We start from the raw sequence: 25,299 nt of genomic DNA, 5'->3' as shown, positions 1-25,299 counted from the left end.
CAATGCAAATTGTGTAATGCAATGCAAAATAAGATCATATTGATCAAGATTCTGTTTTGGTAATACAAACCAACCTTTAAATCAAGCATCATTGTAGTGTGCAATTGCAGTGTCCATTAAATGCCACGTACAGTATGGACAAAACTATAGTATAAAAACCAAAGTGTTTTTGGCTCTGTGGGTGACACAGTGATGTTAGTGACACAGGTGGTGATTTCCTAGAAAAGAGGGGAAAATGTGTAAAAAAAAAAAAGAAAATAAAACGCATTCAGAATTTTATGCTTGACTGACAGACTGATGTGCTGGAGTGCCCTGCGGGAGGGCCTGTGCACTAATGTTCTAAAGCAGGTAGTTGGGGATTACTGTGCTTCGCTTGCTGAAGAGCTCTTGCACTCATCTCTGGTGACATGAATAAGATCCCTCTCCTGAGGGGTGTCGGATATCCTGCGGGCTCTCAGGTGACCCGTCACCTGGTCACGCTCTTCATTAATTCAGCGGGTGAACTCTGGCACCGGGAGCCCCGGCCGTGTCGCAGGAGTCCCGGAAGAGCGCGGAATCCAGGCAGATGCAGGACGGAGGATCCGCGGGCCTGCTGGCGACGGGTCCGGCGGGCGCGGGGGAGGAGGCCGTCCGCGAGGCCGTGCCGTCGGCGCCTCCGCTCCCCTCCTCCCCGGGAACGCCCGCCCGGACCCGGCCCAGGCTGGTGTTCCACACCCAGCTCGCTCACGGCAGCCACACGGGCACCATCCACGGCTTCACCAACGTCAAGGAGCTGTACGTCAAGATTGCAGAGGTGTTTCTCATCTCGGCGTCAGAGGTAGGCCATAGTCCGCTGCTTCCCTTTCAAAAACTCATCCAAAGGTTTTTTGTTGTGAGACATGCATCAAATAGTGTAACATTATTGCGTCTTCAGTGCAGTACGACAATTGATTCAGTCATTTGTCAGAATTTAATTCTGCTATAAAGTGACTGTAGAGGAAGTTTTAGTTATCATGGTGTTATTTAATTGACCACACATGACACAGAAGGCTATCTGGCTAGTCATGAACAATACACGCTTCTTTCTGTTGTGTGTTTTTGTTGAAGGTCGCTTAGAACGTTTTGCCTGTATCATGAATCTGAATCTTAATAATTTATGTCACATTGCGCGACAGTATTCTCGGTTGCTAATGTGGTCATTTAAGCTATCAAATGAACAGTAATGGGTCTGAAGCATTTTAAGTGGGGGTTTGAAATCTATATCATCAAAATGGTTTGAACATTGATCTGATTTTGTTTTCTCAAGACGTGTTAAACTGCATGTTTGTACCACAATCTACCAGCACATATGGAAATCTTAGAACTTGCTTAGAGTTATTTTCTGAAGAATCCTCTTAAATATTTACAATTTGGCAAGTTGAAAGGTGAGTGTGACTGTATTAACCAGTGTAGTTCCGTTTACTCACCTTTATAAATTTTGTAGATGGTTCCAGAAATGCTCAGTTCTCATGACTGAAATGTATATGTGCATTTTTGTTGTACACAATTGTCTGCCATATTTCTGCCATGCATCTTCAGTTGATATGAGCAGTGGTAGCCACACATAGTAGATTTCAGCACAGGAGTGAAAAGCATGAGTACAAGACACAATGTTTCTGGCCAATGTGAAAAAGGATCACACCATCACATGAAAATTTGAAAGCTAATTTTCAGAGTGTAGTTGCAGGGAGAAATGACCATGCTTTGACAGGAGAGACATTACATTACAGTACGTACATTAAAAATGTAATACATCTTGATTTGGAAACAGGTTTCCTATGTATAAACTGTAGGGCAGGTTATTACCGATGATTGTCATGTACTCCCTCTTAAAGAATATTCACATTGACATTCAATTTAGATGCCACAATCAATGTCTGCTGATAGAGATGACCTGTATCCCCCCCTCCCACCCTTGTAGATCCTGTTCTGTACACTGAACACACATAAGGCAGACATGCAGAAACTGCTGGGGGGACAGATCGGTCTCGAGGACTTCATCTTCGCCCACGTGAGGGGGGAAACAAAGGAGGTGGAGGTCACCAAGACGGAGGAGGCGCTTGGCCTGACCATCACAGACAACGGCGCAGGATATGCTTTCATTAAGGTTGGGCCTTTCCGAGCTAAATAAAGCGGCTTCACAGAGGAGGGAGGACATCACACATGATTACACATTTACTGCACACTGCAGTAGAACCTCTGAGATAACATTCATAACTTAAGAAAGTGGCATCTAGTGCACCAATTTTGAGGATTTGAATTTGCCATTGATAGTAATCATTATTTACATGACTGTAGATTTTTATTTTTTATTTTACTGTGAACACAGCGAAGAAGCACACAGCCTACTATTGTCCTTCTGCCAACGCATCCTTTTGTCTGCCATTGTTTTGCCAATTGACATTACAGCAGTCTGCAAGTGGAAAGTCAGGGCAAAAGAGTTTGGATGAGAATTGGCTATTCTGAGAAGGCAAAACTGCATGAAGGCTGTATGTAGGCAGTGTAGTATAATGGGTAAGGAACTGGTCTTGTAACCTAAAGTTCACAGGTTCGAGTCCTGGGTGGTACACTGTCGTTGTACGGTTGAGCAAGGTACTTAACCTGCATTGCTTCAGTATATATCCCGCTGTATAAATGGATGCAATGTAAATGCTATGTAAAAGTTGTGTAAGTTGCTTCTGCTAAATACCTGTAATGTAATCTAATGTCCTTTGGAAAATTGACCTCCATAAGACCAAAGATGTGGGGTACACTTGGAACACTACCAAATATTTTCTGTGGAGTTTATTTTAAAAAGCTTTGTTTTGTAGCTTGTTTATTTTGATCTACTTTGAGTTCAGTTGTAATTAGTTGCCCATGCTAATTGATTATTGTAAAGAGGGCAAACTATGGAGCATTTACAAAATCATGATGCATAGTTAGTGACGGATTCCACCCTTTGTCCTAATTTCACTATGTAAACAGAGAATCAAAGAGGGAAGTACCATTGACAAGCTGAAGACAGTATGTGTAGGCGACCACATTGAGGCCATCAACGAATGCAGCATCGTTGGGTGCAGGCACTATGAGGTGGCCAAGATGCTGAAGGAGCTGCCCAGAGGAGCACCCTTCACCCTCCGCCTGGTGGAGCCTAAGAAAGCCTTTGGTGAGAGGGCACGCTAACACATAGAGCCACGACTCTGAAATTAATTCACTCTTAAGACTGGGTGATGTACATAACACTAACCAATCCATCAATGAATAAATAAATCTGTCAATGCATTTGCTATAACACATTTTTTTTACACAATAGATTTGTCACAAAGTACTGATCAAAAGGTGTTTTCCAGGGAGAATTGAACATTAAAATACCACCCTGTTCTATTTTCTACATTCATCGAGACTTCAAGTCTTTCTATGACACGTGAAATGAATGTTTGTTTACAAACACAATTTGCGAAAATTCAAGCACTCAAGCAAACAACAGTTTATTTTACCTTTTGTTTAGTGTAATGGAGATTAATTCAGCAGCAAACTAACACAGCGTTTCCCCGCCTTTTTCCTTCCGTGGCACACCACTCTCAAAAGAAAAAAAACGCGAGCGACGTAATGACGTTGATGTGATGTGCCAACAGTAGGCTTAAATGTTCTTTTGGGGTTTTAATTAAGCAATATGCATTTTAATGACATTTATTTTGGCTTTTGTGAATGGGATTTGTTCAGTTGTTTTTAATCATTTGAACATTTAAATTTTTTTTAAAGGATTTTTCACACGGCACACCAGAGTGCCGCGGCACACCGGTTGGGAAACGTTGAACTATCATATGATGGATCAGTTGAATATTTAATTCCTTGAAAAAGGAACAGTGTGCATGAGATTCCAATAAATGTGCAACACACAATATGAATACACCACTAAATTATTATCAGGTTAAAAGGAACACTAAAATTAGTTTATGAGTTATCTGTTTGAAATTATCTGTAGACATTAAACTGAGAGCAAATCAGAGTTGAAACTGTTGAAACAGTGCCTTGCTGTGGTAATAGGTTGGCAGTGCAAAATGAGTCAGGTGTTTGCCAATGGAAATTAGTTTATTACAGAAAATAATTCTACTGCGGACAAAAACCGAAGAATGAACAATAATGTAAAGATTCAACAGAAATATCAAATGTGGCTTTTATGTATACTCTATCTAGGGGGGATTTTCATACACTACTTATTTATGGGCCAAAGTACAGCATATCCAAAAATGGTGCTACTGAACTTCTTGCTGGGGAAGGCAAAGACAGCCATTTGGCTTACTTTGAAAAATAGAATAGGTGGTATGGGTTCATTGGAACATGGACATGTTTTAAATGGATTTATTCAGAAGCAATTGCTCACTGAGGTGACATATTTTGCATTGGGTTTCAGGGGGATTTGGGGAGTGGGGGATTTTCTATGTACGATGAATGTGGAAGAAAAACTAGAACTGAGTATTGGTATGAAGATCTATTTTCACAATCGTGGTTTTTTGTTTTGATTTGTGACAGTGTAGTTTGTTTGATTTTGTTTTGTTTCTTTAGGTTTCTTGCAATGGTTTCTTTTCTGTGATTTTATTTACTACTTTTTTCCTTTTTTCTGTGTGCGTGTGTGCATGTCTGTGTGTGCATGTGAGTGGGTATTTTGTATAATGTCGTGAACATGTTGGTCTAACTTATTTATTGTTTTGTTCTGTGCAATAAACGAGACCTAAAAGTCAGTCTCTCTCTCTCTGGATTTGTTTTGGGTTTGTAAATAGTGGTTTGGGGTAGGTTTTCAGGCAACTGTAGAAAGTTTCTGTGTTCCAATAAAAGAACATTAAAAGTCAAAAGTCTCCCTCTCTGTCAGATATGATTGGCCAGAGAACGAAGGCACCCAAATCTGGTGAGGGAAAGATGACGAGTGGGAGAGAGACCCTCCGCCTTCGAACCACGGGGGCTGCCACTGTACAGGAAGAGGTGAGTTTGCACTGGCACACGCAGACACGGATGACATGTTCATGGACGGTGAGTAACCCATAACAAATAATTATTCACCGATAAGATTTCCTATAGACAGTGACCATGGATATAACCCTAGAGGATCAGTGCTTTAGCAGAAGAACTGAAATACCATAGAGCGATAGCAGGGATAGACTTTCGTCCAGTTCAGCCCACCACAATCGGCCAGGCACCAAACCATCCTTGCTGGTGATTTACAAATCTCCTGCCTCTTTTTATCACATTAATTTACTGGTGAGCTGAAAATTGGTGGGGCGCAAAACTTTCCTTTAAACTAATCATTGATCTCAAACTAATTGAATTAATTTTCAGTGATTAACAAGAATGCAAATGATCTGACTAATCAATTGGAAAGTGACATACAGCTTCTTCGCGTTGTGTTAGGGAGATTAAATGATAAATGCAATTTAGAAAAATCAGTTTAGTTTTAATCACTAAGCAGTGGCAGAAACTTCCCGATTTTCCTTGAGTATCAATTTTGTGCACATTATTAATCAACATTATTTGCGGATACATGCACTTCTTTCTCCGCACTCATATTCATGGCAAATATCTGCAATGCGTAGATTGTAAACAATCTTGAAGTGCAGGTTTTGTTTTTGCTGGTTATTCTGAAAGCTAACACGGTAGATAACAGACTGGTGTATCTTAAGTGTAGACTACTTGGTGAATAAAACGGATTTTTAACAGAAATTGAATTTATGATTTAATCCCCCTAACACGGTACGAAGACGCTGTGTGTTAGGCTACTTGCCATTTGATTAGTCTGATCGTTGGCACGCTTGATAATAAAGGAAAATTAATGAAAACAGGTTGAGATCAATGATTAGTTTAAAGGAAAGTTTTGTGCCCCACCGATTTTCAGCTCACCAGTCGCCGCTGATAATTACCGATGTCTGAAGTAAGTAGAAGTGATTAAATAGATAAAGTAGCCCTACTCGTACACATAAAAGGCTACCTGGCTGTGGATCAATGCGTCTTCCCCAAATACTCGACTCCACATGTTTGAAAGCTGGCATTGATGTAAAAAAGCATGAAACAATTTTAGATCTTTCGCTAATGTTAGCTAATAGCTACACAATTAAGCTACAAGAAATAAAATCCAAAAGACGTAAGTTTGTTCACTACGAAGTTATATTGGTAACACCGGGAGCTTATTTTGACTTGGTAAGTTCCGTAACAGCTTCTACGAGCATTCCAGCTTGTCTCTGTGAAAGCTACAGGAGTGAACAGTCTCCTGATAATTATAGCTAGCTAGTATCTTCAGCTAAAATGCTGGATCAACAACAGCTTAGTTAGTCTTAGTTAATAGCGTTACTTAGGACTGATATTAACGCTAACCAGCTTTCAAGATAATGTTATGGGATGTAATGAGAAAAAAAAAATTTCATGGACATATCACAACTTTTGGACAGTTTTTTGGGTTTTGGACAGTTCTGTCCGAATTTTGCACCAGCTACATATGCAAATAAGAATGGAAAATATCATACTTTAGCTAACCCTAACCCTAATTTTTTTGGTGTTTAAATAATAATCATTGTGTTTCTCAAAGTTTGGTGTGGTAGTTTTTTAAGTTGTAGTTTTGAAAAGGCAGATATTCAACACAGTTCACACAACAATAAGCATTGTAGTAACTACGATGACTATAGTAGTTAGAAAAAAGAATTTCAAATGTCATGGTACATTCATATTTATTGAAAATAAAAAAAGAAAATCTAAATCAAAATCGAGTTTTCCAAACTGAAACATATTTGAACCAAACTCACAAAACACTGATCGCTCATCAGTCCCTAACCAAATAAAACATTTTTTTTATTTTTTATTTTGCTGCCTCATTCTAGAGATTTTAGTTTCTTCTCCTGTAATTTTTCTGCCCCTCTTTACATTTTTTGGTTGTGAAGGAAACATAACATACATTGGTCCTCATTCACGAAACATGTGTACGTTCAAATCTGATCTTTAACTGTGCTTACAAATGTTTCCGCAGACATTTTGGCATTCATAATTTTATTCTAATCTGAATTAGGGGCATCATAGCTCAGGAGGTAAGTGTGATTGTCTGGCAGTCGGAGGGTTGCCAGTTCGATCCCCCGCCCTGGGCATGTCGAAGTGTCCCTGAGCAAGACACCTAACCCCTAATTGCTCCCAACAAGCTGATTGGTACCTTGCATGGCAGCCTTTCATTGTTGGTGTGTGTGTGAGTGTGTGTGTGTGAATGGGTGAATGAGAGGCATAAATAGTAAAGCACTACATAAATGCAGTCCATTTACCATTTAGGTTAAATCTATATGCGTCTGGAAATGTGTAAAAGCATGTGCAGAAGTGGTTTATTACTGGAATGCTTTATTATTCATGCAAAGTAATTTTAAGTAGTTACATATCTCATATTGAAAACAAATGTCTATCGATACAATTTTTATATGTATATTGCTTTGCTATTGATTTTAACTACATTTTCTAATCTGCATAGCCTCAATTATTATTATTTTTATGTATTTATTTATTTAGATTTAAGGACAGATTTGGTAGTTTTAGTTTTGATTAGTTTCTTCAGAACCTCTTGTTTTAATTTCTATTTCAGTTTACAGTGTTTTTTTTCCCCACATACTTTTCGTATTTGTTTTTTTTTTAATGATAGTAACATGTGGAATTAATTAGATTATTTATAAAGAGCATTTATGATGATTGATAATGATATATAAAGACCCAGAAACGTGCAGCCAAAGCCAGCACTTAGCAGTGGCATTTTTATTGCTTTTGGATTACTTGGCTGATCGTGCCTTGGAGAGAGAGCGCGTCTTTAGGGGCCGTGCATATGAGGCACAGATGCGTTTGCGATGAATGGCTGATGTTTGCACACAACTCTGCAAGTGGCATACATTTTATAGGATCCCTAGGGTGCTTCCTTATGCAAATCAACATGAACAGGCACACGCATTCAGTTAGCATTCATCCTCTGATATACTTGGGATAAACATAAAAGGTCTGTGCATATTTCATGAATCCCACATTGGTTTTTTGTGGGTTCTTTTAAGAGCAAAAACAGGAAAAGTCCACTTTATAATTGTTTTTTTTTCAATCTGTATATAGCAGCATGGAAATATGTTGTTTTTTTTTTTTTTACATTTTAATGTCATGAGCTCTCTTATATTTAAGTTTCAGCACAAGAAATGTTTTGTGAATATATACTGTATGATTTGCCCATGATTAGACATTAATGTACATGTCTCACTGTTCTGAGTAGAAAGATCAAACCGTAAATTACCACTGATGGTAATAACAAGCTTCCATTTTATTAACTTCATCTAATTGATTGTATGTTTGATACTGATTCTTGATACTGAGTCATGGAGACTTTCCTTTCCCCAGCCGGACGAGTTCGAGGAGAGAGCTGTGAAGACAGTGGATGACCTGCTAGAGAGTTACATGGGCATCCGGGACCTGGAGTTGGGTGAGGTGGATTGCTTCTTTTTTCCCCCGCTGAAATGACTGAGCTCTGGGTCAGCGCTTTCCTTTAAATGTCTTCAATGACCATGTGTCAGAAATTCTGGGAAATAGCAAGGAATGGAAAGACAAGGATTGCCAAGGTAATGATCAGGTTTGATACAAACATATTAGCAGGGAGTACACATAGAGAGGTGTTGTTCCAACTGTTCCAACAGTCGTCACCTCCAGGACATCTTTACAGTACTGTATGTACACCATACATGTTTTTGGGTTGTGGCACACTGAGTTACACAGCCAGTGTCAGTGACATCCCCAACCTAGAATAATGTTCCCCAACCTAGAATAATGTATTCCCTTAACTCACCAAATTTTCAGAGTAGCACAATGCCGATGCAAACATATAAAGTACTGATGGCTAACTTAATGTTTTATAAAAGGCAGCTTTTACTAAACTAACTAAAATAAACTGAAGCGTAGCATCTGAAGACGGGAACTTAAACACGCTCTCAGGAACCATTAGCAGTGTTATCCCTTAAGCCCTTGGTGAGGGTTTTCCCTTTAGTTATGTGCAAAGATATCAACAAGCAGTCGTTCCGAGGCTTGAGGGATTGAGGGACTGAGAGGTGGTAAAAAGCAGCACTTTAAAACCATTGAGTGTCGCTACCCTCACATAGTCCAGTGGATGGCGCAGTACAACAGTGCCCAGGAGACCATTCTGAGGCAGTAATATATCCTGTAGAGCAGAGGTATATGCATATATATCTGGGTGCTGTGTGAATGATTCAGCTGGGATTTCTGAAAGTTATTAACTTGTTTAGAGAGCTGCACTCATGCTTATTTGAGTAGTTGACTTTAAAGCTAAAGTAATTGGAAATATAAAATGATTAAGAAATACTTGATTTTCCAGACTTGATAACTTGATAGACTTGACGCCTTGCTATGCCAATACCTATTTGCTTAATAATAATAATAATAATAATAATAATAATAATAATAATAATAATAATAATTTGGCAGCAATATTGCCAAATATTAGACAGATGGCTGTTCATTGACCATGGTGATTTGTGGAATTATTGGGAAGTGTTGTGATGCTGTCTGGGATAGGGCCTAAGATGGTGATGACAAGATGGAAAGATTAGCTTGTGAGTCAGTGGTGTCTGCAAGTTATCAGATTGGGATCCACTGAAGAACCTTTCTTGGCTCAGGGGTATCAGCATGGGTTTAGAGGTCAGAGTTAGCAACGCTTAAGACCATTGGAAATGGTGCAATGTGTTTCGCTAATGGCTAATTGTCCAACTGAAATTTTATGTAAGGATCTGTAAGGGTCTCACTCGCCAGCAGGGAACTCAAGTATGTCACTTCTCTCTTGTAGCGGCCACTATAGTGGAGGCAGGCAAAGACAAGAAGAACCCAGACGACTTTGCCCAGGCTCTGGATTCGGTTCTGGGGGACTTTGCCTTCCCAGACGTGCTGTTGCTGGATGTGTGGAGCGCCATTGGGGATGTGAAAAGTGGATGAGTAGAGGTGACCACATGCTCTAAATCATGGGGGTGGGGCAGGTCTCTATCACACACAATGTATGCATGTACTGTACAATACTCTTTAACTTGCAAAAGGGCTTTAATGGATTTTCTAGTAGTAGCTTTCAGAAATTACCTGACAATCCACACCGGGAGGTCTGCTTCCCTTGGAAATGAACAACTAACTTAATTCGTGTTAAGGTCTGTGGTAGCAGTATTAGTCTGAACAACAAAACATCTCTAGTTATCATGATGTTTGTAGTCTGAAAATGCACTTTATCCACTGCAAGATAAGGCATAATGATTAAAGAAATATGATTTCCAGGGCTACACAAATTGGAAATTTAAGCCTTGGCTCTCGCACACCCGTAAACAATATAAAATTTTCCTTAAATGATTTGCTTTCATGGAACACCTCTGCTTTATTGAAATTCCCTGGATGATTTTCTGATTTGCACAGTTAGCTCTGCAGCCCTTTGCTTTAACACCAAATACCATTGCTGCTGTAAACCACCAGAAAGATTATACAGCCATGCACACAACCAAACCAAGTATTCCAAAAGGGTTTAGAGCATTGATTTGCATGTTTGCATGACTAACAGAGACAAATAAAAACAGAATGTTAATGCTTTATCCAACCTCTTCTACTGTATGCCAGTTTTAGAAGAATGTTTTCCAATTTGATATTCTGCATAATGTGTGATTTTGTCTTTCCTGGAATTCTTGAGTATTCCAATTAATATTGGGCTGCATGTAACATAGTCACTGATTTCAGTGTTTTCATGAGGATTGCAATTTAGCCTGTAAATCTCACTGCTTCTATGTCTACAAGTGCTATGCCCTTCACATTAATCTGGAAAGTATTATTTATTCCATTGCTTCACTCATGCAATGTGAGATCTGCAATCATTGTTTAAAAAATACACAAAAGGGAGAAATGTAACATTTCAATTGTTTCTTCAATTGAAGGGCAAAGCAAATTAGTGCTAAACATAAGCTTTAATTATAATTGTAAGCAGCTGGTTAATTTACATTGTTGTTGATGTGGAATATGTCCTACATATAACCTATGTATTTACCCTTATCCTGTCACTGTTATTGCATATGTTTATGTGTGCAGGTAAATACTCCTGTTTGTTTTTTCAGTAATATATTGTGGTTTATTTTTATATATTGCTAGTCAAAAAGTTAGGTGTTCAGTCAAATGACAACATGGTCTGGATATGGTACAGAAGATAGATGAGAGTTGTACAGGAATAGCATTGTTAGTTGTATATATGAGGTGATTATACTCTATAAGAAGAGCTGAATGTTCAAGACACATATTTTCCAATGCTGCATTCTGACAATTGCTAATAAATGTTATAAAGGATTATTGGTGGGGTGTTTCTTTCACAAAACTGCATATTTGTTGCATATTTACCAGTATCAGAGGGGTACCATGAAACAAGACCAACAGATGGCATCTCAAATAAAGTACTTGTCTCAAGGGGGCTGCTGGGTGGCTCATTTGGCTTAGGCACCACACGGTGGTGTATGGGAGAGCCCTATGGCCTTGGATTGAATCCAGGTCATGTCAGTGCTGTGGCTGATTGCTCACTAGCATTAGGCGCCTGCGATTCATAGCTCTTTAGCAACCCCCTCTGGTTGATTGGTCATCTGTCAACTGCAAATCAAATATGACTTCCTCTGACTCAACTCTATGCAAACTTAGCTGTAGGCTGCAGTGTGAAAGGAAGCTGTGATACCACATGTTTAGAAGAATCAGATGAACATTATTAAGAAGAAAAAGAGCACTGGTGGGCTCAGCAATTGCAAAAAAATTGCTAAAATAGCCTGTGAAGTTCTAGAAAATGGTATTAATTCATGTGTATCAGAGTGATGGCAAGGGCAAAATGTGCTGCCCAGGATCCAAAGCACCCACCTTCATCTGTCGGGGTTACATATAAAAAATACTGTAATTTCTACATGGTGACTACAATCAAAATACTAATCAAAGCTGAGCACGAGAAATTCAACCATGTGAATTGTTTGATTACAAATCTAAAATTGTGGAGTGAAGAAGAAATATATATTTTTCCCAAAGATTATGGAGCTCACTATAAATTCATATATGCATAAAATATTTGGATTTAAGCTGCATTCACACTTAAGCTATTTATCACACAGCTTAGTCCATGTAGCCAAGTGCTATGGACAAGCTAGGAATTAACTACCAGAATTTGCTCGACTTTGAGTTCTACATGGGTCGCATGTGCCAGATGACAGCTCTGAGTATTCTGATTGTAGTCTCTTTACCCTTATTGGTTTAACCACACTTAATCTTGCATTACTATACATTATAGCTTATATGTCACACTAGAAACGATAAGATGAAACTAATGGATGAGTGGACAAAAGTTTAGAGAGCGAAATGCACCCTTATTGCTATGGGTGAAACAACGAAAAAGGGAGCATAAACCCTTGTTAACTGTTCAAGCAGTCTCTAAAATGATTCTCCCTGGGGACTATACTCTCAGGAGTTAAACAGTCAAAAATGCACAAATTTGGATTATTGGATTGTTGTGCAACCCAGTTACCCAATTAGGAGCTAGATTAAGGCATCAATATTAAACAATAATTAACCAGTCAGCCTTTTTGATCAAAAAAGGCTGACTTTTTTTTAAATCAAATTGTTACGAAAGCATGTTTTCTACATGTTTTGAGTAAATAGTTCTGAAGTACCATAATTACATGCACATGAACCCTCCATTCTAACATATGGTGTGAAACAAATGTTTACATGACTGGATGAGTTTATGTTCAAGTAGCAAATTGTTAGGAAATGGTAAGAATGTAAAGATGGTCACAAATTCTTTGTAAATACCTCCAGGGAAATATGGAAGTCAAGGAATCAAATGATGTATTTTGTGTACAGTATTACATATAAGGGGAAACCATTTGAGGAATGCACTGGAAAACTATCGTCTTGGTGGAAAGGACAATGTCACAATAGGAATGACCAGAAATATATATTAAGTGGGCTTGGAATTGGAAATGTTGAACCACAATTCATGTGATGGTCATTTCACTTAAATTGCGCTCTAAAGGGTGTGGGAGGGGAAAGTAGGGTTAGAAATAATAATAATATGCTGTCACATGCCAGATGCGGCAGTGTCGGGAAGCATCGTTGGTTGCCTCAAGAAGAGAGAGTGAGTGCACCCACACAAACACAAAATTAAATAAACGACTATCTTCTATCTTCACCCTTCCCCCTCACGGGTTCCGGGCAAAAACAATAAACTAAAACAAGCCAAAACAACAAAGACAAAAGAAAGTAAAAGAAAAAAAGGCGCAAACACTTTCCTGTGTACCGCCTGTAGGTGGCCCGCTTTCCAGCCAGCGCCAGCTCCTCCAACTTCCCAGTGGCAGACTACTGTCTTTTTCTTTTATGCTCAAACAAAGTGCAAAAATAAAACAAACCAAAACTCATAACCACGCTCTCGGTGCGAGCTCCCGGTCTTGGCCCGGAACTGTGGAGCACAGCACACCTTTAAGCACCTGGACTGATTAGCTAACGCAACCCAGGTGCGTGTGCTCTCTCCACCAGCCGATGCAGCTGAGACTAATCCGCCTCTCTGGCGGACCGAATGCTACACATATGCTACATATGCTTTCTGCAATGATTGTACTTTTTTTTTTTTAAAGGATAACAGCAACACAATCCAGGGAAGACACGTTAATGTATTCCAGTGTTGAAGTTCATAATTAGTCTAAACAGATGAAGTCTTGGCAACATTTTGACATAATGACTATGGCTGTGAGTGGCCATGGAAACATTTAGCCTGTATTTCAGTCCTCAGAGGCTCACGGTAGACACACTTTGTGCAGTAATTAGTGGGGTGCAGTCTCAGGACCATGACTAATTCTTCCGCTAAGGACCGTCTGAAGAGCTTGCTTTTACAATGCTTAAGTCTCTAATCCAGGGATTTTCTGTCTTATCTAAAAGGACCAGTGTGAGTGAAGCTTTTTTGTTTAGGCCAGGCACTAATACATCTTACTCAACTGAACAACATTGATTGGAGATTATGATTAGTTCTTTAGTTGAACCAGCTGTTGTAGTGCTGGGATGGAACAAAATGCTCACTTCCACACTGGCCCTTCTTGGATGAATGATTAATTAAGATTATTAAGGTACTGCAGTGTGTTGATTCCTTAATAAATGGCTTCAGGAGGTGATGTTGAATAGAAGAATTACACATTAAAAAAAGAAGTCATGAAAAAATCATAGCCCTAATAATAAATGCTGGTCAGGAACATTACTGGGAATTCACAGTTTTGTGAAGGAGAACTGTCTTAATTAGTATTAGGAGAAAGATTTATAATCGTATTAATTATACTTACAGTGCAAAAGAGAACTCGGAAATTGCTTTAGCTATTTTTGGAAAGGAGGGTTGAAAATGAATAGAATCATGCAGCTCTTACACTACCATTGAATCTTTGCAACTAGTAATGTGTAAGGCTTTCCACTTATCATGACTTTTTTCATTTTTTTTACCTGGCAAATATTCAATTTAAACAACAAGCTGTTGTTTTTGAGTTTAGTCTAGGCTTGAGAGGAGCTATTTGGTCAAATGTAGCAATAAAGCACAAATGAAATCTTAGTTTATTTATCTATTGAGACTAAGGCAATAAGTCAATGGAGAAGCTGGCTTAAACAGATCTGAAAACTTCTGGAGTGGATACTGTGTGACCACCATGAGGAAATTGCCTACTTTTTAAATTTTTAAATTTTTGCATTTTCCCAAAAATTCTGAATGGCAGATGTATGTTCTTGCTCATTGTTCCAGCGTCCTTGGTCAGTTAGGTTGGTCAGGTCAGTGAGAGATTGCAGACAAGTTTGTTTATTTATTTATTTATTTATTTGACAGGGACAATACGCATTGATCAACATCACTATTATGTTACGTAAATTTGCCAGATTTAGCTAGATCACTAATTTCCATCTGCTGTCCCTGGGCAGGCTGATGTTAACACATTAATAACAAGCAGACCAGACTAGAAGCCATAGTACAACATTAAAAGTATGTAAGCATGATCTGCTCCACAATTTGATGCCAAGCCGCTGTTTTAAAATAATCGCAGTAGAGATTTGAGACTTTGAGACTGAGGAGGACTCTTCATTGGTAGCTAATACAGTACCTTAACGGTATGAACACCCAGCCCAGAAACCATATTTTTGGTTAGTAATGTGTGCATAAATGAATGATAAGTGTCATGGCCGGCTCAAAAACCACAACAAATAATGGGCGGTGACACAAGAAGTTAAAGCAAAAAAAAAAAACATTCATTTATTTGAAACGGCTAAAAATGCCAAAGTACTATGACATGTGGTGGTCAGTAAGTCAGTAGTGTTGGCGTGCATGCATGGATGTTAAAATAGTGAGTGGAGTGTTGTATGGTAAAAGGAAAAACAAAGACAAAGATGTGGCGCGTAGGGAGCAGAGTTTCCCCTTTCTCTCTCCTCATGGCACAAGTGGGGTGCGCTCTTATAGTACTGAGAACACCGGGCCCAGGTGTTCCCAATAAACAACAACCTGACCACACCTACTGGGCATCTGCAACACAAAACACAAAGACAAAGACAAGCAGCCAGCCCAACGGCCAAAATAGGTGGGGTTGTCACATAAGGCTAAGAAGGTATGCCACTACATTATACACTGCCTGGCCAAAAAAAAAAAGTCGCACACTTTAATATTTCATTGGACTGCCTTTAGCTTTCATTACGGCGTGCATTCGTCGTGGCATTGTTTCGACAACCATACGCAACGTCACAACATTTATTTCCGTTCAGAATTGCATTCATTTTATTAATTTATGCGGCAATAAAATTAAGTCAGCTGAGTGCCTGAATGTGTACTGAATGACCAGGTTATCCCATCAATGGATTTTTTCTTCCCTGACGGCATGGGCATATTCCAGGACAACAATACCAATCAGGCTCAAACTGTGAAAGAGTGGTTCTGGGAGCATGAGGACTCATTTTCACACACGAATTGGCCACCACAGAGTCCTGACCTTAACCCCATTGAAAGTCTTTGGGATGTGCTGGAGAAGACTTTATGGAGTGGTTCGACTCTCCCGTCATCAGTACAAGACCTCGGCCAAAAATGAATGCAATTCTGGACAGAAATAAATGTTGTGGCGTTGTATAAGGTTGTTGAAACAATGCCACGACGAATGAGACTTTTTTTTGGCCAGGCAGTGTACTTTGAAATGAAGTTAGTAAGAAAGAGGCCACACAAAAAGTTCAAGGTTGTGGAACTTTTTGTGTGGCCCGTTAAAAGAAAATCCTTCAGTACACAGCTTGGTCTTGAAACACAATATTTGGAGACTAGGGCAGGAGAAATGGTGTTAGAAGGTCGTTCGTTTATAAGCTTCAGAACAAAAGGTTAATTGTTTTCTGCCTTATGTTCTTTTATAGGTGTCAAATGAACACAAGCAATACAAATATTAATTTATATGAAATAATTATTAATCAATATGAAATAATGGAACAATACACAAACTTAATATCACTGAGCACAAGATTCTGTCATATATCAATATGACCCCCAGTAAAAACTCTGAAAACTCCATTTAAAACAATGGGGTCCATTTTTCCCTATTGGCAGATAATGGTAAATAAATAGAATTGGGGAATTGTGTGCCCAACATTCTCATTTTCTGAAAATAAGAAATAGTTTAAACACAGTTGATTAATTATATTCATATTAATTCACTTTATCCCAGCAAAAATATAATTAATGACTTATTAAATATTTGTAGGAGTCATGTTTTCAGTTCAAGACAAATTGGTCAGGTCAGCTTAGCCATACCATCGCTATGAAAGTATCAGTTAGTCCATCAGCAAGACAACCTCAGCTTTGCAGTCAGCCATTCCATCCCTATCTCCACAATGGCTACACAGGCAGATCATATGATAGACACATGGCACAGATGTGCAGTGTTACTCCATCTCCTATAACGTAACCAGACCCACTGTCTCTTTTACAAATGGATTAATCTGGACCATAGCATGTTAAGCAAAGTATTCCTCCAAGCTGCACAGAGACTTTGTTGCAGATGGCGTGCACAGACTGAGTGAGTCACAGATTCCTAACTGTCTGGACAGCTGAATGATTACAAAACTCATGCATGCATGCTAATATTTCAAACTAAAATGAGAGAACTGTCATTGTACTGCTTGGCATTAACCAACATCAAATGAATAACATAAATAATTACAATATTAGCAAAAAAATGTAAACCAGAGCTTGGATATGACAGGAGAAATCAGGAGGCTTTGGGAATGGAAAGGTCCTTCACAAATGGAACTTCCCCACAGGCCACCTCCACTCCAGTCAAGGGCTGCACAAGTCTCCTCTGGGAGGTGGTGCTGGTTCGGTACAGGCTTATCCTGGATACATGGGGCCTGTCTTTCCCTGCTGGGAGAATGCGCTTGAAGATGGAACAGCGGAACAGGATGTAGACCCAGGGGTCCAGGATCTGGTTACAGGTGGCAAAGCGAAGCCACAGCAGCAGGCTGCCTATCTTGAGATGGCTCCCTGATAGCACGGTCTGCCCAATAAACACCTGTAGAGAGGTCCAGGAAAATGTGCTCAGCTGTGTCCATGTCAGCAGTGTACAACACTTTTCATGCAAAATTCATTTAAAAAAATATTTTGCAGCTAATAGTATTTTTTGGGAACCACAACCAGAACCTCATAGTTAGAAATCCTGGCAAACCTCCCCCCTCACACTCAGTGGTGAAAGTCAGATTTGAAATGTAAAATAGTTTTAAAATAATTATATAAGATCATATTTACCATGAGCTGCAAAACTCCCCTTGATTCAATTAAACATGGTTTGATTGAATTGTTTATGCCCTGAAACTACCTACAGGTATGCATGTTCAATCAAACTGTTTTCCATGTTTATTGCTGCCTGTCCAGTCAAATGCAACCCATGGTGTGAATCAAAAAGCACACTTTATTGAGACACAGCATTGGATTAATCCAAGGTCAGCGATGCATGGTAAATACTCATTTCTGAGTTGACAGTTGGAATTATCCTGCCATTTCTGAAATACCAATATAGAGAAGTGCAATTTTTCAGATTGTCAATTTTGTCAAACTTTTTCAATATTTGGGCTCATTCCCTGTCATTTCCTTTTTGACAGGGGACACCCACTCTCTCCCATCAAATTCAAGCTTCTGCTTTCATTGTTTTCATTATTTAAATTCTGGTCTACTGTTATCTTTATGGTATAACTTTCAGGTTTTGCTGCAAATTGTATTGACTGGTGTTGACTCCAATGAACAGGAAATTGTCATTTCATTACTTTTAGCTTTAAAAATTCTTACAATATTTTTTGCATACCAAGTATAAGGAAGGAGGGCAAATAGATATAGCTAACAGTTTCCAGTAATTACTGTGCAATTTTTTTTTGTGTGTTGGTGGTAAGTTTAATTTTGTGGACCCGGACCAAGTAAAAGGATTTTTTTAAATGATTGGTAATCACCTAATTTGTGCTACATTGGATTATATAGACAGAAGATGGAAATAGTTGCTTAATCACCTTCAGTGCTTGAGTGCCTAATTGGATACCCTTAACCCCTTAAGTCTCACTGGCTCTGGTTAATTTGCATTCATTCCATTTTTTATGGTGAAATATTCAATCAATCTGGCGACACCATTTGAAAGTGTTAATACTCATGGTTCTCAATAAATAATTTTACGATGCCAATGTTTTAGGGACAACAGTTTCTTGTTTTGAAACATAGTAGGGTGGCAGAACAAGCTCAGGGAGTCTGCACCTTCTTCGCTTTTTTCAATTCCACAGACGACATGTGACAACATGAATCACAATAAAGTCGATATTCTTATCACGGCAAGAATCCAGCGAACAAGTTCCATAATCTTTTTTTCCTAAAAACATGCTAACTCGAAACCTTGATAGAAGCTCATTGTTTACTTAGACATTTGTTGGATGAATTATCATTGTCTAATGCATACATGTAAAAAGTATTGTGTACAAAATTATGTTATTTCCGGTTTGCATAGATTCTCTGGAACAAAACAAGTCCACCTATCAGATTCTCTGACCAGTACTGGCCAAGCAGTCCCTCAGTAAAGCCAATGGGACCCACAAAACCTCAACATGAATACTATAACTTCTGCCCAGTACACTGCCAGACGTTGGCATTTTAGATAATGACGGTGTATCGACTGTTAGGCTTGCATAATAGGACATGCAATGTTTCCTCTGTGTAAACAAACTATAACTTTTTCAGTGCACATGAGCCTCTTAACATTCTTGAAACTTTATGCCAACAAAGATTGTTTTACGACAAAAAATTATTTTGCATGGCCTAAGTCTAAACAGAAGACTTGCCATTTAGAGGCCTTGGAAGGCGTTTGGGCTATGTAATTTTCAGGCTTTTGTCAAAAAAGGGGATACTACAGAAGGGGTTAACCATATGAAATGCTATAAAAGTACAGGACAAACTCACCAGCAGAGGGCACCAGCAAATAGAGGTGATGATCATGATCCAGACAAGCTGCCCCATCATCTCCAATTCCTGGTCCCGCTGCCGCTGCATTTCTCCCTGGCCACAGCATATCCGCAGCAGGGTCACCACACTCACTGTGTTCAACAGGAAGGACACGGCAAGCGAAAGCAGCCCAACCAGGCAGAAGACCAAGCAGAAGGTCATGTCCAGAGGCTGGGAGCTGATGTTGATGAAGCACCAAGACCCAGGCAGCTGCAAGTGGTAGCTGCCTAGCCCTGCCAGAGGCAGCAGGCTGACGCAGCCGGCAAAAACCCACACTGCCAGCACTGTGGACAAGGCCCTGCTCTTTGACATGTTAGCGTAGCGGGCGAAGGGCCTGTGGATGCCCACAAAACGTTCCGCAGCCATGACAGCTCCCAGGAGAAGTGGGCTCAAGCCATAGAAGACCATGGACATGCCCATGAAGTTGCAGAAGTGGCACCAAGGATCCAGCTCACGCCAATTGAAGCGTGTTGTGTGGAAAGAGACTACAATCGATCCCGTCACAAGTAGCCCCATGAAGTCAGTCACCACCAAGCTCGACAAGAAGATGAGGAAGGATGAACATGAGGGACTCTGGGACCTCTGGAAGGCCTTGACCAGAACTACGAAGGCAAACAGGTTGGAGCTGAGGCCCAGTCCAGTGAATACAGCAGAGTAGTAGGCGGAGGCAATGGTGTGGTTGTAGTTGAAGGGGGGGCTGTTTATGGAGAAGCATACCGGAGTCTCATTTTTTGTAGAAGCCATGGTGATAGAAGATGTATTTTTTAAATCATCAGGAGAATTAAGAATCAGCTCCAATCAGTCATGTGCCATTCTCCACCCTAGAAAAGATTTATACATGATAAAGCATTTTTTTCTGAAGACAAAACATTTCATGCAAATAAATCTGATAGATCTTCATAGGTTCTTAAGTATGTTGACAAATGGAACCCCAAGGGATTCAGTAATTCATATAATGTGAATATACTGTGCTTTTGACTGACCTCACAATCATGGAATTGAACATACTTTAAGGTTACAGATTTACTATGTATGATGTGGACCGTGGTTATGCTCCTTCGCTCTCAACAGCCCTCTGAACGTATACACAACACTGTTCAGGGATTAGTGTTGCTGAACAGAATAAGAGAATGGTTAGCTTGTTGACTCAGATCCATGCACGGAAACTCTGATCTCTCCTAGCGCTTCCTGTTTCCAGGGGTGTGACTAAATAATCACTTCCAAACCTTGTCACTACAGAGTATTACATATGGAAATCCTATTACATATGGAAAAATTCTAAATGTGTCATCCATATAGTCCAGTAACTTCTGAGACGATATACATACTTGAGGTCACATCAGTAATACAGATTACACGGCCGCATCCACAGGACTCCTTGAACTCCAGTCTCTTCGTGTAAGTTTAGAAATTATATCAAATTCATTCTGTAAACAGAATAAAGCATATGCAGAAACTGAATTCTATCACTTTTTATTGAGCTTTTCTCGATATATTACACAATAATCCTTCTGTATTGATCGCATAAGTACCATACCGTAAATCGCACTGGAACTTCTTCCAGAGGATAACTATAATGAAACATATGAATGTGATTCACTTTGAGATGCTTGCCAAAGAATAGAAGAAATTCTCTGTATTGTCAACATTATTATTTTAAATAATGCTATCATCTCTTTATTTAAGTATGTACCTCATATTCACTCATCATAGGATCAAATTAAAACTCTCATGTTAAACTCTCAGAAAAGTACCAACCTACTGCTATATTCCATAAATAAAAAAGCAAAAGTACAAGTGAAAGATGAAGGAATTATTGATAAAATATGAAAGATAGGCTACCTTATACAGTGAGTCTCTGTCTTTAGCTCCATTTGAGTGAAAGCAATTTGGTCTGGTTCCTCCAAAGCAACTGCCGCTGCAGATGCGTTCCTCTAAAATGTAAATATGTCATCCAGCTGTTGCTTCGAGCATTTCCTCCACTGACCCAATGGGATAAAAAGTTACAAATGAGATGAAGGCAACTGTTGCAAGCGCTCAGCCTTTTTTCAGGGTCTGAATGCATTGTGAGGGTAAAGTACAGTGGGTTTCAGCGATGATGTGGCAAACACAGCAGCTCACACACAAGACGGGTTCGAAGGAGAGCTTCCAGTGAAATGCCCACGGGTGTAGTCTCTGGGCGTACTTCAAAAGTAGAGAAAACTGTAAATGTTCCTTAACATTCTTTGAACATTTTTGTTTTATTTTTAAAAGGTTCATTGAACATGCTATTTTGCTACATTGAGCAGCTAACTGCATTTAGCATGAATCAAGGGCTATCATTAACTATTTGTTGGCCGTCTACTTGATCATCTCTGAAGTTGTACACCCAAACAGCTGGACTTACGTACATTTATATATTTTTTCTGAGTGCTGTACATCACAGAAAGATATTTCTGTGGGGCAGGCATTTAAATATTACTGTGGATTAGAGAATTCAGCATTTGTTTAATTTTAAACAGGATTCTACCATCAGAGCACAGCAGACCAGACAACTAGAAACTGCTGATTCTAGGGTTTGAGGGATGGCCAACTACTTGGTGACGTTTATCCTGTGGAACACTGTGTACACTAACGAGATTTTTTTTAAACAATCACATGTGTGTGTGCTTTTGTTTGTTTATCAGTAGTTAGATAAGTTGGCATGCCCAGCCATGAGATAAAGATGTTTTACTCAGAGCTGAGTCAGCAGGAAGGAGAAGAATGTCTATGTGCCCGAATCAACATAGAATGCGATCAGTATATACGTAAGCTGACATAAATATTAATGTGAACACTGAGCATATACTGTAACTGGAAAGCATGGTGCCTTTCTTGAGAGAAGCAAAAACTGATATGTACAGTGATCTCCATAATGTTTGGGACAAAGACATATTTTTTCTTCATTTGGCTTTGCAACCGAACAATTCACATGTGATTAAAGTGCACATTCTCTGCTTTTCTTAAATGATATTTGTCATTGCTGTAGGATGAGGCACCGCCTGATGAGTTTGGAGGGATTTGTTGAACTTGAGCAGATAGGATTCTTCTGTACACTTCAGACTTCTCCCATGGAAGCTATTAAACAAAGGGAAATTGAAAACATCTGACTAATCAGAAACAAATGTGAAGCCATTTGTCCCAAACAATATGTTGCCCTGAAGTGAAGGAACTATGGACAAAAAGTGCTGTAATTTTTCCATGGTGAAACCAAAATGCATTTTAAAAAATTATAATAATAAACTTTAATTAAAGCTGAGCATTTGCACTTTAACCACATGTGAATTGCTTGATTATATATATGATACAGAGCCAAATGAAGTAAAAATATGTAGTTGTCCCAAACATTATGGAGCTCACTGCATATCTCTCCATGCTGCATGTAATAAAGAGAGCCTTACCATTTTATCATTCCAAACCTAGAGTGATAATGATAATCCCTCAGCTGACCACTTCCACCATAGACTTTTTTTTGGAGTATGTTGGTGTACATTTAATTAACACTATTACAACTGCAGGGATTGACAGCCAAGTATATTCTTTGAAAAGAACCCTTTAAGAAGGCTTAAAAATATCCACTGCTTATGTGCTTAATCATTGCCCAATACTAGAGTCAACCAAGACCAGCTGCTTCACTGGTGATCTTTCCCTTCTTCCAGATCAACTCATTTTCAGACAGTGCATTCATTGGCTTCTAGTCCTATTTTCCCCTCTGTCACAGATGGTTTTAAGAACACCAATTGCGGAAATAATCTTGGCACAAGATTGGAATGCTGCAATATCCAAGATATAAACAGGAAACTGAAATAACCTACAAATTACATTCTGATGTTATCCCTGGTCACTAGGCTCTAGAACAGGGGTGGCCAACTCCGGTCCTGGGGAGCCGCAGGGTCTGCGGGTTTTTGTTTTGACCTTAAATACAACAACCACTTACACAAAATAAACCAGGTGAGGTGAGTTAACTATGTAATCAACTGCTTTAATTGATCAATTAAGTGCAGAGTAAAAACAAAAGCCAGCAGACCCTGCGGCTCTCCAGGACCTGGGTTGGCCACCCCTGCTCTAGAACAAACCATTTTCAAAGAATGGTATTGTGTGGTTTGCCTAACTATTATTTCAAAATAATTGATTCCACTGTACTAATTTTGTTTGTCTGTTTCCTCTCAGCTATTGTATGTATATTAGCATATTACTGTAAATGTGTTTAACTAATAGAAGGAAGTAAATCAAGTGCTTAAAAACAACATAATCCAGAATGCATGGGTTAGTAATACATCCTGTAAAAAAATAAAATATTTTCTTATTTGTATCAGCAATACATCTAAGAACAGCCATCTCTTTAACTCTTTAAGTGGTTCTAGAACCTGGTCCTGGGCCCCTGCTGCATATGCTGATTTTTGTTCCAACCACAATTGCAATCCCTTAATTTTTATGATGTTAATATTTCTTAATTACTCTTTTCATTTTTAAAGGGATTATTTACCCTCTTATGCCTGTGGAAGTATGCTTCTCCTTCATTCTTTTAATGTTTTTACATTTCTTCTTATTAAAGATTGTACTGATGAAGAATATATTTAAATGTATGTGATTGTGGGATGATCACTGAAGAACAGTAGGTATTCTGTGTTATGTCTAAGAATTTGTAACTAAGGAAAGACAGTGGCCTCCTTGTACACTGATGCATACTACCTGTAAGTAACTTCTGTTGGGAAACATTCTTGTGCAGAAGACCTTTGAGTTGCAAGAGAAGAGAAAGGATACTGACCTAGAAAGAACTGATTTGCTATATCTAGTAAATGTATAGATTATATTCTACTAAAATAAATGAATGAAAATCAAAGTAATGACAGCAATGGTAATGATATAAACATAGTTTGTTAGAACATGGTGGTGTGTATATGAGTACATATTTCATTTGGATTACAGCATGTAGTGAATGCATTTAAAGGGCATGTACTTTGGAACTGGAAGATTGAACAATTGTTAATCATGAGGACAAATGTCATGGTTCTGTGTTTTCCCTCTCTTTCCTTGTTGGGCCGCCAGATGGCGGCACTTCTGTTTTGTGTCCTGCTCCCCCTGTTTAATTGTACTATTGTTTTCAATTGTTCAATTATTGTTTTTTGGTTGTCTCATTTTCCCTTCCCTCTCTGTGGCCTGATTGTTCATTGTGCCCTCCTGTGTCTCGTCAGTGTCGTGTCTATTTAAGTTCCCTTCTCCCTGACTCAGGTGCTGGATCCTTGTTGGTTGTTTGTTCCTTGTGTGCGTATTGGATTGTGTTTCAGCTTGTGCTCGTTCTTGTTACTCAGTGTTTTTGCCGTGAGTGTTATCCTCCCTGCCCGTGTTTTGTTTTTGCTTTGTTTTTTGGAATTTCTGCTCTTCCTCTGTTTTTGCGCTTCAAGAGCTTTGTCTTTTTGACTTTCCCTGCGCGGCTTCGTTTATGTTCCCTTGGTTTTTGTTCTGACTAAAAGCAGCTCTTGGTTTAGCGTTTACTCTGTGGATTTAATATTTTTTTGACTCTGTGTTTGGGTCCTACCCCCCACTACCCTGACAGAAGGATCCAGCCACTACTGGATCTAGCGGAGTTTTTTTTTCTTCTCTTCCCCCCCACTTCCCGTTTCGAGGTTTTGTTTTTTAGTCATGCCACCGCTGTTGAGCAAGCCGGTGGTGGGGGGACCTCCGGGCCAAGTCCTGCCGTTGGACAGGCCCCCCTG

General features: G+C 39.2%; 2 protein-coding genes across 2 annotated transcripts; one reads left to right on the top strand and one right to left on the bottom strand.

Moving 5' to 3' along the window:
- Window positions 1-407: 407 nt before the first annotated feature.
- Window positions 408-11,354, top strand: LOC118229657 (PDZ domain-containing protein GIPC3-like). The gene is made up of 7 exons (XM_035421819.1): window positions 408-458; window positions 536-817; window positions 1,940-2,125; window positions 2,983-3,163; window positions 4,868-4,977; window positions 8,389-8,470; window positions 9,842-11,354. The coding sequence occupies exons 1-7, from the start codon at window positions 408-410 to the stop codon at window positions 9,985-9,987; spliced, it is 1,038 nt and encodes a 345-aa protein (XP_035277710.1). The 3' UTR covers window positions 9,988-11,354.
- A 5,755-nt stretch (window positions 11,355-17,109) lies between these two features.
- Window positions 17,110-21,626, bottom strand: LOC118230804 (thromboxane A2 receptor-like). Its single transcript, XM_035424128.1, has 5 exons — window positions 21,407-21,626; window positions 21,102-21,135; window positions 20,893-20,991; window positions 19,523-20,385; window positions 17,110-17,603 (listed from the first exon to the last, which is right to left on the bottom strand). Exons 4-5 carry the CDS (start codon window positions 20,306-20,308, stop codon window positions 17,304-17,306), a joined length of 1,086 nt encoding a protein of 361 aa, XP_035280019.1. The 5' UTR covers window positions 20,309-20,385; window positions 20,893-20,991; window positions 21,102-21,135; window positions 21,407-21,626; the 3' UTR covers window positions 17,110-17,303.
- Between the last annotated feature and the right edge of the window lie 3,673 nt (window positions 21,627-25,299).

This window comes from Anguilla anguilla, chromosome 6 (assembly GCF_013347855.1).
Source record: "Anguilla anguilla isolate fAngAng1 chromosome 6, fAngAng1.pri, whole genome shotgun sequence".
In the NCBI taxonomy this organism is placed as follows: Eukaryota; Metazoa; Chordata; class Actinopteri; order Anguilliformes; family Anguillidae; genus Anguilla; species Anguilla anguilla.
Note: the sequence above shows the minus strand (reverse complement) of the source record. Positions and strands in the feature narration are given on the sequence as shown.